A 14743-nucleotide genomic window follows, 5' to 3' on the forward strand; every position below is an offset into this window, starting at 1 on the left:
CTGAAACAAAAAATCAAAATAAAACTGACATAGGGTACAGACCTACTGTAGGTGTTATCACAACCAATTCAATTAATGGACTACAGATTTCTACAGTATAATTGTCAAGCCTGTGTTTCTACATGGGCAAGTAATCGTAGCTTGGTATGCATCGGATCAGATGGCATCGGATGGAGTTAAACATAGAATATACACCAGCCAACAGCAGGATAAAACATCACGAAGGCCTTTCCTGCAGTGAATGGTGCGAAGCTATTAAAATGAAAATCAACGTTATTGCAGTCAGAACTGTTCCGGGCTGATCTTCGGACAGTAATCTCTGCCAGCAATGCTGCAGGGAGAATGAAACACTGGCACATGTCCTTGATCTTGTCTGTTCGGTGATGTACAGAGTGAACTCCCGCCACCATAAAATCAGGTCCTTCATTGCTGAAGAACTTTGTACGAAAGGTTTAATGTGCACGAAGAGGTCAATCACATATCAAATAATGGCAGTTCCCAGACGAACAGACACAAGTGCCTATGAGAACAAGCAATGCTACATAAAAGATCTGACTATCAAGTTTGAAGATCATCTAGGCCAGTCTGAAGAAGTAAACAATGAAAAAAGGGGTTGTTTACATCCCATTGATACATTACTACAAAGGGATACACCACCTTGATGAGAACAAGGTAATAGGGTTAATGCTTGGAGCTCGTAGTTCTGCGCCAGCCTTCTGGAAACTGTTCAGTTTACCAAAGGACAGGATTACAAGCCTCATCATATCTATAATACGCAGTTCAGTGGTAATATTGAGATCTCGCATCTACAAACTGTCCCCCTGTGAGTAGGGGCAGTAGAATAACACCCACGGGCCCCTCAGCTAAGTCCTTGCATTGCTTCCACTTACTTGTGGCAGGCTCCTCACTTTCATGTATTCTATTTGACCTCCCTTGATCAACTCTTCTTTTTTCAGCCCCAACGGTATCAGGTTGTGATGCCTAGGGTGTCTTTCATTTTCATGCCCTTTGTGGCCCTTGTCTTCCTTCGACCGATATCTTCATTTTTCAAAGTGTCGAACCCTTCCCATGTTTTCTCTCTGATTAGCGTTATCTAGAGAATGGTTGCCTAGTTGTACTTCCTCTTAAAACAATAATCACAACCACCACCATCTACAACCTGTGAACATAATTTATAAGTAACATTCTTCATCTGTAGCATGCCTCCAATCAGCCTATTGATAACGCATGTTAGTCGTCAGCTTTGTAGCTTTAACATTTTTTATTTGCTTACTGTACACTTTGTCCACTGTTGGCAACCCATACACAAGGGAAGTGGATGGTTTAACACATCATATTTCTCTCTACATAAAACTACAATACTAGCACCAAGAATTAGATCAAGATCATGATCTTGAACATCTAGTTCATTGCCCAAACTGACCAGTGGAAACACTGCTGAAATGTTTTATCTCAGCTAATGACAAAACTATCAAAACCCCTCCAAACTGGAGCAACTTTAACCTGTATGTGTGAGTGAGAGAGAGATAGCTGATGAAGCTGTCAAGGTAGTGTTTAAGCTGTTCAACTTAGGCTTCCTAGAAACAAAGTTGTAGTTAAAAATCACAGGAATAGAACCAGCTTTTGGGTTATTCTGCCGTGTGCATTTGCAGTGTTACCCCCCAGACGTACAATTTGGGTTCATAGGTGGGCGAGAGTTTCACCCAGACGAACGATTTGGGCTCACAAGTGGGCGAAACTCTGCGAACGCACACAGCATAATAACCGAAAAGCTGATTCTATTCCTGTGATTTTTAGATCTGCGGCCATGAAAGCCATTTTTGGAATTGTATCTCCATGGGCAGAACATACATTTCTCCTTTAGCAGGTTAGCACCACAGCGGGACTGCGCAGTTGGTCTGCCACTGCTGAGAAGTGTCTTGGAAGGGCTTACCAATCCAAATGGTACATCAGGGCAAAACTATGCACGTGGCATAACAATCCTGTTATTTTTAGATCTGCAGCTGTAAACGCCATTTCTGAAATGTTGTAGTTATAATAATTTCACGAGGCTATTACAGCCAGATGCAGCCCCTAGAAGGCAGACCCTCCGATGAGAGTGGGCAGCATCTGCAGCTTATAGAAAGCTGACAGTTCTTGTGGCAATGGCTTGTGTGGTGTGTAAGTTGTAGTAATGTTGAGCACAGAACAAACACCCAGTCACCAAACCAAAGAATTAATTGTGTATGATTAAAACCACTCACCCTGTTGAGAACCAAACCCAAGACCAAGACACTGACCACTCAGCCATAGTCAGACAATGCTGCACTTTACCACGAGGATTTAATAGAAACGCACCATTTAACCACACGCCACTAAAAGGGAACATTCACTCTCTATAGACTTACACTTTTCAGAGATCAGACTGTTAGCCTCTGTGAATAAACTAAGTATCTGCATAACCATTTTTCAACTACAGTGAAACTTGGATAATTCAAATGTTTTAAATTCAAATTCTTCTTTTATTCAAGCTTTCTACTTGGTCCCTAGAATTCAGTATTTTAAAAAATCATGGATGATACTGGATCTTATTTTGGTTAATTTGAAGTTTCTATGTATGCATTTTGAAAGAAAATATACTGTATAACCATAATGTTCTGTTTCCAGGAAGAGGGGAGACAGTCAGTGTCCCCACCTCTGCCGCTCCCCCTACAGCTTTGCTTTGTTTGGAGTTGTTTACTGCTTCAGTGAATGTGGAATAGACGAAGCGATTTTCTTGTTATGACGTGAAACCGCACTGTGTTCCGTCAGTTTAGTTTGTTCTTGTTCTGTGGGTATATCATTACGTTGTTATCCAAATCATGCATTTCTAAGTCATTAGTATTGGCCAAAAAGGTAGCGGTAATACACGAGGTGGAAAAGGAAGTTAGAAAGGAATCTGAAATCTCCAAGGATTTCAGAATTCACTCCAATGCTTTGTCAACTTAAAAAAAAAAAAAAAAAAAAAATCATAAATTTTGAGCAGTGAGAGTAGAAAAGACACGGAAAGATCCAGATGTGCACAACTGTGTACTGGTTCAAACAAGCACAGGACTCATAAGAGCAGGCTGAAGAATTTACTTTGGGATTGCAGCATGTGCTGGATGTATTGAAAGAACAGAAAAAGATTCCTTCTGAAAGTGTCCATGGTGAGAGTGGTACTGTTGATGAGGTCGCAGCAGAACATTGAAAAAAAAGACTTGGTAAAAATGATTCAGGACAGGAAGAATTTTCCATGTGGATGAGCCAGTCTCTTTTATAAGTCCACTCCTGACAAAACTCTTGCATTTAAAGGTGAACGGTGCAATGGGGACAAGTTCAGTAAAGATCAAGTTACACTGTTATTTGGAAGAAATATGGATGGTTCTGAAAAGTTCCCATTGGTGATGATAGGAAAATCAGCTAATCCACACTGTATAAAAACTGTGAAATCAAAGCCAATAGACTATGAACCCAATAAAAACACACACATGACAAGGGAACATTTTTAAAAAATGACTCTTAAAAACTGACTGAGAGTTAAACAAAATTGATAGATTTTTTTTTTTTTTTTTTTTTTCGTAGACCACTGCACCACTCGTAAGTGTATTCTTCTGGAGAACATAGAGGTTATTTTTCTTTCCTGTCTAATACGACATCAGTTGTTCAGCCATTGAACCAGTGATTAATACAAAATGTTGAACATGGGGGTTCAATGCTGAACATGATGATGATGATGATGATGATGATGATGATGATGATGATGATGATGATGATGGTGGTGGTGATGTTGTTGTTGAAGACATCAGTCCATAGGCTGGTTTGATGCAACCCTCCATGCCCAAACCTTTTCCTATGTTAAGTACTACATCCTACATCCTACATCCTACATCCTACATCCTTTTTTAATTTGCTTCATGTTGCACTGACACAGATCGGTCTTATGGCGATGATGGGAAAAGGAGCGGGTAGGAAGCAACAGTGGCCTTAATTAAGTTTCAGCCCTGGCATTTGCCTGGTGTGAAAATGGGCCATCTTCAGGGCTGCTGACAGTGGGATTCAAACCCACTATCTTCCGAATGCAAGTTGACAGTCACGTGATACAAACTAAACAGCCACTCACTCGGTCATAATACATTTCCTCCAATCTGCTTGTCAAATTGATACCTTGGTCCACCCCTACCGTTCTTACTGTAACACCACCAGGAAGATTTCCTTTACGTTGAGGAGATTTTCAAAATATTCCCTCCACCTCTCCAGTGATTCCCTTGGAATCTATAATGAGTGCACCTGAATTATCCAAAGCACTGTTCATTTTGTTTTTACCTCCTTTCCTAAGATTCTTTATTACTGTCCAGAAAGGTTTCCCTGCTGCTTGACCTAGCCTTTCCAGGTTATTACCAAAATCTTCCCACGACTTCTTTTTGGATTCAACACTATTTGTTTCGCTCTGTTTCTTTCATCTACGTACAGATCCCTGTCTGCGTCGGCCCTTGTTTGGAGCCATTTCTGATAAGCCTTCTTTTTACGTTTACAAGCTTCTCTCACTTCATCATTTCACCAAGACGTTCGCCTTTTCCCATCTTTACAAACAGTTGTTCCTAGGCATTCCCTTGCTGTTTCTACTACAGCATCCCTGTATGCCACCCATTCTCTTTCTATATCCTGAACCTGCTTACTGTCCACTGTTCGAAACTTCTCACTAATCATATCCATGTACTTCTAATTTCCCCATCCTGGAGATTTTCTACCCTTATTCGTTTGCAGACAGATTTCACTTTCTCTATCCTAGGCCTAAAGATACTTACTTCACTACAGATCAGACAGTGGTCTGCATCATCGAAAAATCGCCAAAAACCCATACATTCCCAACGGACTTCCTGAATTCAAAGTCGGTTAAGATATAGTCCATTATGGATGTGGTACCCCTAGCCTCCCACGTATAGCGGTGAATAGCCTTATGCTTGAATAATGTATTTGTAACTGCTAAACCCAAACTAGCACAGACGTCCAGCAAATGCTTATCATTCTCATTAGATTCAACATCTTACCCACATTTACCAATCACCCTTTCATATCCTTCAGTTCTATTTCCAACTCTCACATTGAAATCGCCCATTAGCACTAGCCTATCCTTGCTGTTGACCAACTATGATGTCACTCAATGCTTCATAAAACTTGTAAACTTCATCCTCATCTGCACCCTCACATGGTGAATACACTCAGACAATTCTCGTCCTAATTCCTCCAACTGCCAAATTTACCCACACCATTCGCTCATTTACGTGCCTAACAGAAACTGTATTCCTGATAAACAGTCCTACCCCAGACTCTGCCCTTCTCTTTTTAACACCCATCAAGTACACTTTGTAATCACCTATCTTTTCCTCGTTATCTCCCCTTACCCGAATATCACTTACTCCTAGTACATCCAGATGCAGCCTCTTTGCTGACTCAGCCAGCCCCATATTGATAGCTCCCCATCAGATTCCATTTTGTTTGCCAAGTTGTTTCCAAGGAGTCCCTCGTCTGTCAGATGAGAGCGGGACTCCGTTACTCCCATAGGTCCGAGGCTTGCTTAAAATGCTCTGAGCTTGGTAAATTCATGAAGCAGGATGCTTACTCTACATACACATAGTCCACGTGAGGATCTCTCCTCTCATGGGTTATGGACCACCGGTGGATTGTACAGTCCTAGCCGCCTGAGCACAAGGAGGGCCATGACTCAGAATATGTCCCAGATGCCCACTCCCATTCCATAGCAACTGGTATCCCGACTCTCAGGACCACTTACTAGGCCACTCAGCCGTTGCCCATGGTTCACGAACTAGGACGTGACTACAGTAACCCACGCCATGAACCCATAAATAACGATATGATCGGGTAATCTCACAGTTTTAATTTCCTCTCCTTGTATTGTGATTCCCTTTCCAAATTCCTCTTTGATTTCCTTTATCGCCTGTTCTATATAAACACTGAAAAGGGGGGGGGGGACAAACTTCAGCCTTGCCTCATTCCTTTCAGGATCGATGCTTCTTTTTCAAAGCCCTCTATTATCACTGCAGACTGATTGTTATACAGATTGTACAATACTTGTTTCTCAGTATCTGATCCCAATCGCCTTCAGAAACCCAAATAGCTTGATCGAATCAGCATTATCGAATGGCTTTTCTAGATCTATGAATGCCATGTAAGTGGGCTTGTCCTTAATTCAGTCTTCTAAGATCAGATGTTAAAGTCAGGATTGCTTCATGCGTTCCTACATTTCTTCTGAAACCAAACTGATCTTCTCCCAACTCGGTTTCAACTTGTCTTTCCATTCTTCTGTAGGTATTAAAATTTTGCAGGCAAAATACTAAACTAATAGTGCATTAGTTTTGACACCTGCGAGCACCGGCTTTCTAGGGAATATCAGTTGCTATGGAATAAGTGTGGATATCTCAACAAAGAAATTATTTTTGTCTTAAGGAGAAGTACAATATATAATCCCACCAGACTTTAATCAAGGAGAAAGATGAGGAAGTATGCCCTGATGCAGAATATAGAATGGAAGTATCATCAAATGAAAGGAAAGGGCTATGAAAAGCATGAAATACAACCTAGGCCTTCAAATCTCCATCACGCTATGCTTTTCAGTGTCAACACAGTAAAAATAGTAAGTAACCTGTAAGTTTTAAGAGTTTTACATATTTATATCTTGTGTTCAATGAACTGAAAAACCTAAAGGTGTTTATACACCATTAACGAGCAGAACATTCACATAAAAACAAACTAAAGCTCTTGGACTTTGGAAGTAGTCAATCAGGAAAGATGTGCCATCAACTACTAAATTGCTCGTAATAATGAATAACCCACCTGGTGGCCATGATCGTTAATGCTTCAAGTCTCAATACCATGGTTAGCTGGTTTGAGTCCCGTAGATGGGAAAGAATTTCACCACCAGAATGTTGGCCAGCAGGATAGGAAAGGCGGCAGTATACAAATTTTTAATGAATAGATTGCATGCCAAAAGCCTGAGTTCAATTTTCACCCTCTCTGTAGTGTTCACATGAGAGCATATGATGCTGTTAATGGACATTCATCCATCAGATGGGGGTGTTAACCTTTGAGCAGATGTGGTGGTGATTTTTGACCACTTGGTTTTATTCAAAAGGAATAAGTTGATGTGCCGACACCAGGTTTCACCCTCTCCCTAACTCATCACCACCACCACACCTAGACGGGCAGGTCGCCCATGAACGTCAACTAGAAGGACCTGCGCCAGGCCTCTCTGGAGGGGGACACGACATCACATCATAAATAAAATGTCATATTATATAGTAATATAATTAAAATATAACATGTTTCTATTAGAATTATGTCCGACTCGTTGGCTGAATGGTCACCATACTGGCCTTCAGTTCAGAGGATCCTGGGTTCGATTCCCAGCCGAGTCAGGGATTTTAACTTTCATTGGTTAATTCCAATGGCTCAGGGGCTGGGTGTTTGTGCTGTCCCCAACATCCCTGCAACTCACACACCACACATAACACTATCCTCCACCCCAATAACACGCAGTCACCTACACATGGCAGATGCCGCCCACCCTCATCGAAGAGTCTGCCTTACAAGGGCTGCACTCGGCTAGAAATAGCCACAAGAAATAAAATTAGAATTATATCACAAACATGACATACAGAATTTGACAATATATTACAAAACTTTTGTTAAAACAAGGTTCTCATTAAAAACTGAACCAGTAATGACAGACTTTCACAATAATTTAAAGAGGAGGATCACTAATAGAAATGTATGCTAAAACTACCAAAATTAGAAATTAAACAGAAGTGCTCATGGAGAATAATAACTGGTCATATTCAAACCTTTTCTACACTGGCTTTTGTTTCCTGCTTTTCCAACTGCTTCAGCTTCCGAGCCTTTTTCAGAGCAAGTTGCAATTGTAGTTCAGTATCATCAGGCTCTATCTTCACATCTGCAAGATCTTCAATAGGAGCTGCACAAATAAGGGAAAAGTAACCAGGTAAAAAATGGAAAAATCAAAATGACTGATGTAAATATGATACCTATAACCAAAACTTTTGTGAATCACAGTTGCATTTAACTTACGAGGAGGACTGATATCCATAGGTTCATCGTCTGGTTCACTTTTGATTCTCACTGGGTCACCATCAGGACCATCAATAACTATTTCCTCAGGCACGACTGTTTCACCTCTCCGATGGCTACGAGAGCCATAATCCCAAGTACTGGCACTGGCATCAGGTACAAGGTCTTCCACTTTCAACTTCTTGCGAATTTTTCGGACCTACAAAAGAACAGTTATGAATAAAAGTGCTACAGTTAATATTTTTAAACCCTGAACTTACAAGAAAGGAAAAGCCATGGCCATTTACTTTGGAACTTTAATGTGAAGATTGAGCAGTTTCAATTAATCACCGGATGACAGCAAACTGGATGGAACATTTTTTTTTTTAAAAGCATACAACGCAATGAGTCTGTGATGTAAGCAGTGGCATAACTCAGTGACACCTAAAATTCTTTCTTTGGCACCTTCTTTTTCGAGCTGAGTATATATATATATTTAATTGTCGGTTTCGTGTCGCTGAATATTGCAAAGCGCATAGTAATACACAACCTCCTGATATGCCATACGATTCATCGAATTGGTTGAACAAGAGAATGAGGTTACATAACGGCGGGGATCTTAGTAAGTAAGAGTGATTTCTGCTTTGATATTAATGTTATTACCGTTTTAAATATTAATCAAGCCTGCGTTATATAAGCACTAGAAGAAAAATTGATGTTAAGTACGAATGTTTGGTGTCGATAAAGCCTCTCATAAAGAAAGAAATAACTCAAATATACTTCTAGGACTGGAAAGGAAGCAACCATAACCTTAATTATTAAGGATGTCCTAGCACTAGAGTAAACAATTGTCTAATATCACTCATAATGTAATGGAAAGGAACAAATGTGTGTTAAACCAAGTCGAATACAGAGAAATAGGAACAGAAAGAAACACATAATAGGATCATCATCATCATAATCATCATCATCATCATCTGGAGCAGCTTTCAACCATGGATGCTCCATCGTTTTCCGTCCATCTACCACTTCTCTTCTGTCATTGTCATCCAGCCCCCTTCCCTTGCCTCAATGCTCTTCTTTAAATGTTTCAGCGATCTGTCTAGATCTCCTTCCCTTCAACTCCATTTCTTTTCTTACAAGTTGCTTTACGTCACACCAATGCAGATAGGTCTTATGACGATGGTGGGACAGGAAAGGGCTAGGAGTGGAAAGGAAGCAACCGTGGCCTTAATTAAGGTACATTTGCCTGGTGTGAAAATGGGAAACCACAGAAAACCATCTTCAGTGGGGGTTCAAACCCACTATCTCCCGAATGCAAGCTGATAGCTACGTGACCCAAACCACGCGGCCACTTGCTTGGTCAACTCCATTTTTAACATCTTCCTTGGTATCTTCTCTTCTCCCATTCTCTTAACATGTCCACCACAGCAACCTTGATTTTTTGATCTTATCCTGTAAGGGTACCTCATTTACCATTTCCCGAACTCTCTCATTTCTTAATCTGTCTGTTCTCATTAAAACTTCTCAACAATTCTGAAACTTCATTTCCACTGCCTACTTTTATCCCACTCATTCATCGCCCACGTTTCTAATCTATACGTCAAAATCGGCACAAAATAAGTGTTGTAGGTAATTCCTTTACATCTCTGTGGTACATCCCTGATCTGAATCAATTCTCCCACACTCTTAAAAAATCCATTTGCACACCTTCCTCTTTCATTGATTTCCATCCTGTTTCCTCCATTTGCTTCAATTACACTTTCCAGATATTTAAAGCTTTCAGATTTTCCCAACTGCTCCCCTCCTGATTTCATGCCATAGTAGATTCGGTTCTTGTTTTATGTTGTTACCAGCACTTCACTCTTTCAGGCTGAAAACTTCACTCCATAAGATGGCAACTTCCTCCCATACGTTATTTAGTTATTCCTGCACTTCACTCTCACTATTTCCCCATATTAGTAGATCATCTGCAAACAACACCGCTTTGATTCTCCTCTCTCCAATAGCCTCTGCTACCTTCTGCATTATATCATCCATAACCACTATAAAGAGTAGAGGTGAGATGGCACTTCCTTGCTTTACACCATTTGTTAACTTAAATCATCCAGTTCATTCAGTTCTGACTTTGACAGAGCTTTTGCTTCCATCGTACATATTTTTTGCCCTTGTCACTATTTGCTCATTTACTGCTTTTGCTCTCGTAGCTTCCCACATCTTGTTTCTACAGACAGTGTCATACACCTTCTTTATATCCATGAAGACCTTCACCAAATCTTCCCAATATTCATAGTGCTGCTCTTGTAGTTGCCTCACTGTGAATATGAGGTCAACAGTTGACCTTCCTTGTCTAAAGCTGTACTGCTCTTCTCTGAATTCTTTTTCCACTGACTTTATTTGCTTTTCCAGTACTTTTTTGTAGATCTTGGCACTGTGACACATCAGAGTTACACCAAGATAATTCTGACATTTTCTTCTGTCTCCTTTTTTAAAGATGAGTACTATTGCATCCTTCTTCCAATCTTATGATACTTTTTCCTCATTCCACACTACTTGCATCATCCTGTATAGCAACAGTGTACCCGCTTCTCTGCAGCCCTTATCTCCACATTTAACTCATCCACTATCCACTCCTGTTGCCCTTCCCAGTTTCACACTCTTCACAACTTCCTCCACTTTTGCACAGGTTAACTCCTCCATTTTCTCCTCACATTTGTCATCAATTTCCTCAATATGTTGTTCTTCTTCACTTGATACAATCACATTCAGGAGGTCCTCACTGTATTTCTTCCATATTAGTTTAATTTCCTCCTTTTTCACCACTAGGTTATCATTTTTATCCTCTATTCTCTCCACTTCACTCTTCCTACCCTTCCTTTTATTTCTCAACATTCCATACACTACTTTCCTATTGCCTTTGCTATCTTGATCATCTGTGTACACTTCTCTATCCACTTCCTCCTCTCCTCTGTAACCAACATCTTATAGTCTTCTCTTGTCTCTGGTGTTCTTTGTTGGAACCACACCCAAAAAGCCTTGTTTTTCTTCCCTACTGCTTCTTTCACTCTGTCGCTCCACCATGGTGTCTTCTTCCATTTCTTCCTTCAGCAGGTCCTTTCATATGTTTCCGCAGATTTTACCAATGTACTTTTGTATCTTTCCCATTCCTCCTCTCCCGTCCTTGGTTCGTCTGTTAGTAACTTCTTCCTTATTAGTTCTTGATACTCTTCCTTGGTTTCCTTCTCTTTCAGTTCCCATACTTTTATTTTCCTTTCCTGGTCTTCTGTACTTTTTCTTTCTTTCAGTATTCAGAGATTCATTACCTGCAGCTCATGGTCACTTCCTAAGGCCACTGGGTATAACCTTTACATCTATGATGCTCCAGTTTACCTCACAGTTGAAGAGCATATAGTACGTATTAGAAAAAAACACTACATTCCTGGCCTTTTACCACTTGTATTCATATTTATGGCCCCTCTCTTCTCTTCCGCTGCATTTCCCCAAGTGAGGTGCTCAGGTTATTAACTTTGTCAATGTTACTGTCGGCACCATCTACACTTGTTATGTTTCCATCAACTTCGTGTAAGAAAACATGCACTCTGTTCCGTGTTCATTCTCCAAATTTGTTACGGAAGAGTGTCACATTTATCCACAGTAAAGAGAGACATACCGTACTCACTAGAGCAGTGGTAGTAAGTTTTACTCCATGGTTGTTACAAGGTTTGGTCTAAGAGGCCAAAGTTATCCAGCAGCCACTATATTGTACTATACTGTCGGAATTACCAAGTTTAACAGCTGGGCTCTACCACATGCACATTATTATGCCTGTTTTGGGTTTCTTCAATTTTTTTCACTCCTTTATTGTGATAACATTTAGTTTTGTAATTATTACAGCTAAACAGCTTTACAGGAAGTTCATTAAAAAAATATTCTATAAACACTACACAATTTAGCAAAAGCACAAGTCTTGAAAATTTAATGCCAAAATTATTCTAGCACTTGGTGCAGAAGAAAAACGCAACACACAAAACACTTTTTCACTCCGGCAAGTGAGAGCAGATGCTTGGCCTTGAGGACCAGTGGACATCAAAAATCTTGTACACATGCAAATAAGTGATCTGAAAGAATCTGAGATATTTGTTATAGAATGAAATGCAACATTCTATCGTAAATGAAATGTTAGGGTAATTTTGTCACATGTGTACTAGTTTTTAAAATAAATTTGTACATTATCTTGTATTTGTCAAACTGAAAAACATAGAAAGTTTATTTTAGCAACGTGCTGGCACAATTTCACTCTGCTAGTCATAATCTGGCTCTGATTTAGTAGCTGTAATTATACAAGTAACTTAGCAAGTTGTTCTTTCCTAGTATATTTTCCTTGTGCCACAATACAGTGGAACCTTGATTATCCGTTCCCAGAAATTGCGTTTTCCCGGATTATTTGTTCAAATTATATGGTCTCGCGAACATCCTAATAAAATATCATGTTGTAAAAATCCCACATTATCCGTTGCTCCAAGAAACGATTTCCCGGATCAACCGTCCAGAAATTTCAATCCTATCAACGCTAAATCCTTGATCATGCGTTTTTCAAGAAAAGTATAACTAAAAGGGCGGCTACAAAATACCTATGGATGTTAACATCCCGTCATTGCGATAATTTGAGCAAGTACTGTTCTAGGAAAGTAATCGGCGGAGAACTTGCATAAGGGATCATCTTAGCATCGCATTCAGCTGGTACTATTTAGGGAACCCTTGGAAATCATAAAGCAGAGAGTGGTCACAACAAATGGAAGGAGACAGAGCACATTTGACAGCTCTACTTGAAGACAGAACACGTTTCGTCAAATGTTTGTACTTGTAAAACATCTACATTATGTCCAGGGTTAGATGTTTATTTTTGACTTTTTTTGAATTGTTTTGCTAAACAGGTTTTTGGCACTTCCTACAGGGCACTACATTTAGACCTAGTCACTGGGCTTTCAGACAGGAATCAAAATGCTCCTTCCTAACATGAATCTACAATTTTTATATGATCAGATACAATCATGTTCTCGAGCCCAGAAGAGATGGTTCACCTTACATAATTATACGAAGCCATTATTGTTTTGGGCCTAATTATTATTATTATTATTATTATTATTATTATTATTATTATTATTATTATTATTATTAACTTAACTGGCCACATTGGACCACTTGAGTCTTCCATGTACACTTTTTCTTTGAAGTTCGTACTGTCTGATTCTTCTTATCAGCCCAGTACTTCTTCATCCATTCTGATCGCAGTGTTCGTAATTCGTCTGAAATCTCTACAGGCCTTCTACGCATCATTTCAGTTGAAAATTTGTGATTCTTAGCAAGGGCGGTAATTTTATTCTTGTTCACAGCATGTGTTATTTCGAGTCCAACTGTTTTGAGATAATATGGGGATCTTTACGTTTATGTTTTTATGTTAAAATGTGCTTATAAAAACAGCAGTAGATTTATTTGCACAGCATAACATTCAAAACGTTTGTATTATTTCCCACTGGCTTGTACAGCAAGCGGCGCTTTCCAGGTGAGCTCTTGGTCACGAATAAACCGAAATTTCTGGAGTTTTGATAATTTTTTCTCTCTTTCCAATCAGCTTGTGATTAGCAATGGGCAGAATTGAATATATATAATGCAGTGGAGAAGTTTCAAGAATCGATACTTACATCCGAAACTATAGTTCAACATAACCTTTAAAAGTTGACGTAGGTCTAATTTACACAAGATTTCCAGAAACTTACTACAAACAGTATACCGGTGACCAAATTACAATGAAAGATAAAAAGGAAGGCATTTTGTCCATCATGTTTGCCGCTTTTGTATCTGATGTGCTTTATTTAATCAGAATAGAGAATTGAAAACTACCCGCGATTGATTGTTGTTAGGCTTGGCATTATTTATCTGTTTTTTTTTTTTTTTTTTATGAGCTTGGCCGATCAAAGTTGCTAACATGAAGGAAGTTTCAACGGGAAATTGACAAAGTTTCCCCAGTAAAAGTGACTGTAAAGTATGGATATTTCTAATTTGTTTAATTAATGTCTGAAGCTGGCCTCGTGGTCTAGCTTGTCTGCATCTCATCCAGAGGTCCCAGGTTTGATTCCTGGCCACATCAGGCAGCTTTATCTGAATATGAGGGCTGGTTTTAGGTCCACTCAGCCTACGTGATTATCGTTAATTGAGAATCTATCTAACAGTGAGATTTAATATTAAGAATTTCATTATGGTCCGTATTCAATCGAGATTTACAATGCTTATTGAAGATAAAAGGTTTCCACCTATTCAATACACTGGCACAATGAGATGGCAACCCCGGTATAGACAGCCATGAATAACGGCCAAGAGAATTTGACACACTGACCATGCATCACCTCGTAATATGCAGGCCTTCGGGCTGAGCAGCGGTCGCTTGGTAGGCCAAGGCCCTAAAGGGGTATGTCGTTTTTTTGTTGTTGTTGTTTATTTTGTTTTTTGTTTTTTCAGGATTGTTTATAAGATTATAATTATACAGAGTGGGCGAGAAGTCCCAGTACCCCAGTAACTGTTTAGTATCAAATGTTATTTATGCTATGTTATTTATGCAGTTTGGTAGCTACAGTATGTTACGTACGTTATTTATGCAGGTTGA

At 39.6% G+C, this 14743-nt stretch overlaps 1 protein-coding gene across 1 annotated transcript in view; it reads right to left on the reverse strand.

Moving 5' to 3' along the window:
* LOC136881299 (U4/U6.U5 tri-snRNP-associated protein 1) overlaps window positions 1-14743 on the reverse strand; it is a 137386-nt gene that overhangs the window by 27514 nt on the left and 95129 nt on the right. The window contains exons 7-8 of the mRNA XM_067154099.2: window positions 8104-8302; window positions 7860-7990 (exon numbers count right to left, since the gene is read on the reverse strand). Of these exons, the coding sequence (XP_067010200.2) occupies window positions 7860-7990; window positions 8104-8302 (330 nt within the window). The remainder of the gene's footprint in view (window positions 1-7859; window positions 7991-8103; window positions 8303-14743) is intronic.

The sequence above is a fragment of the Anabrus simplex genome, chromosome 9, assembly GCF_040414725.1.
Source record: "Anabrus simplex isolate iqAnaSimp1 chromosome 9, ASM4041472v1, whole genome shotgun sequence".
Classification (NCBI taxonomy): domain Eukaryota; kingdom Metazoa; phylum Arthropoda; class Insecta; order Orthoptera; family Tettigoniidae; genus Anabrus; species Anabrus simplex.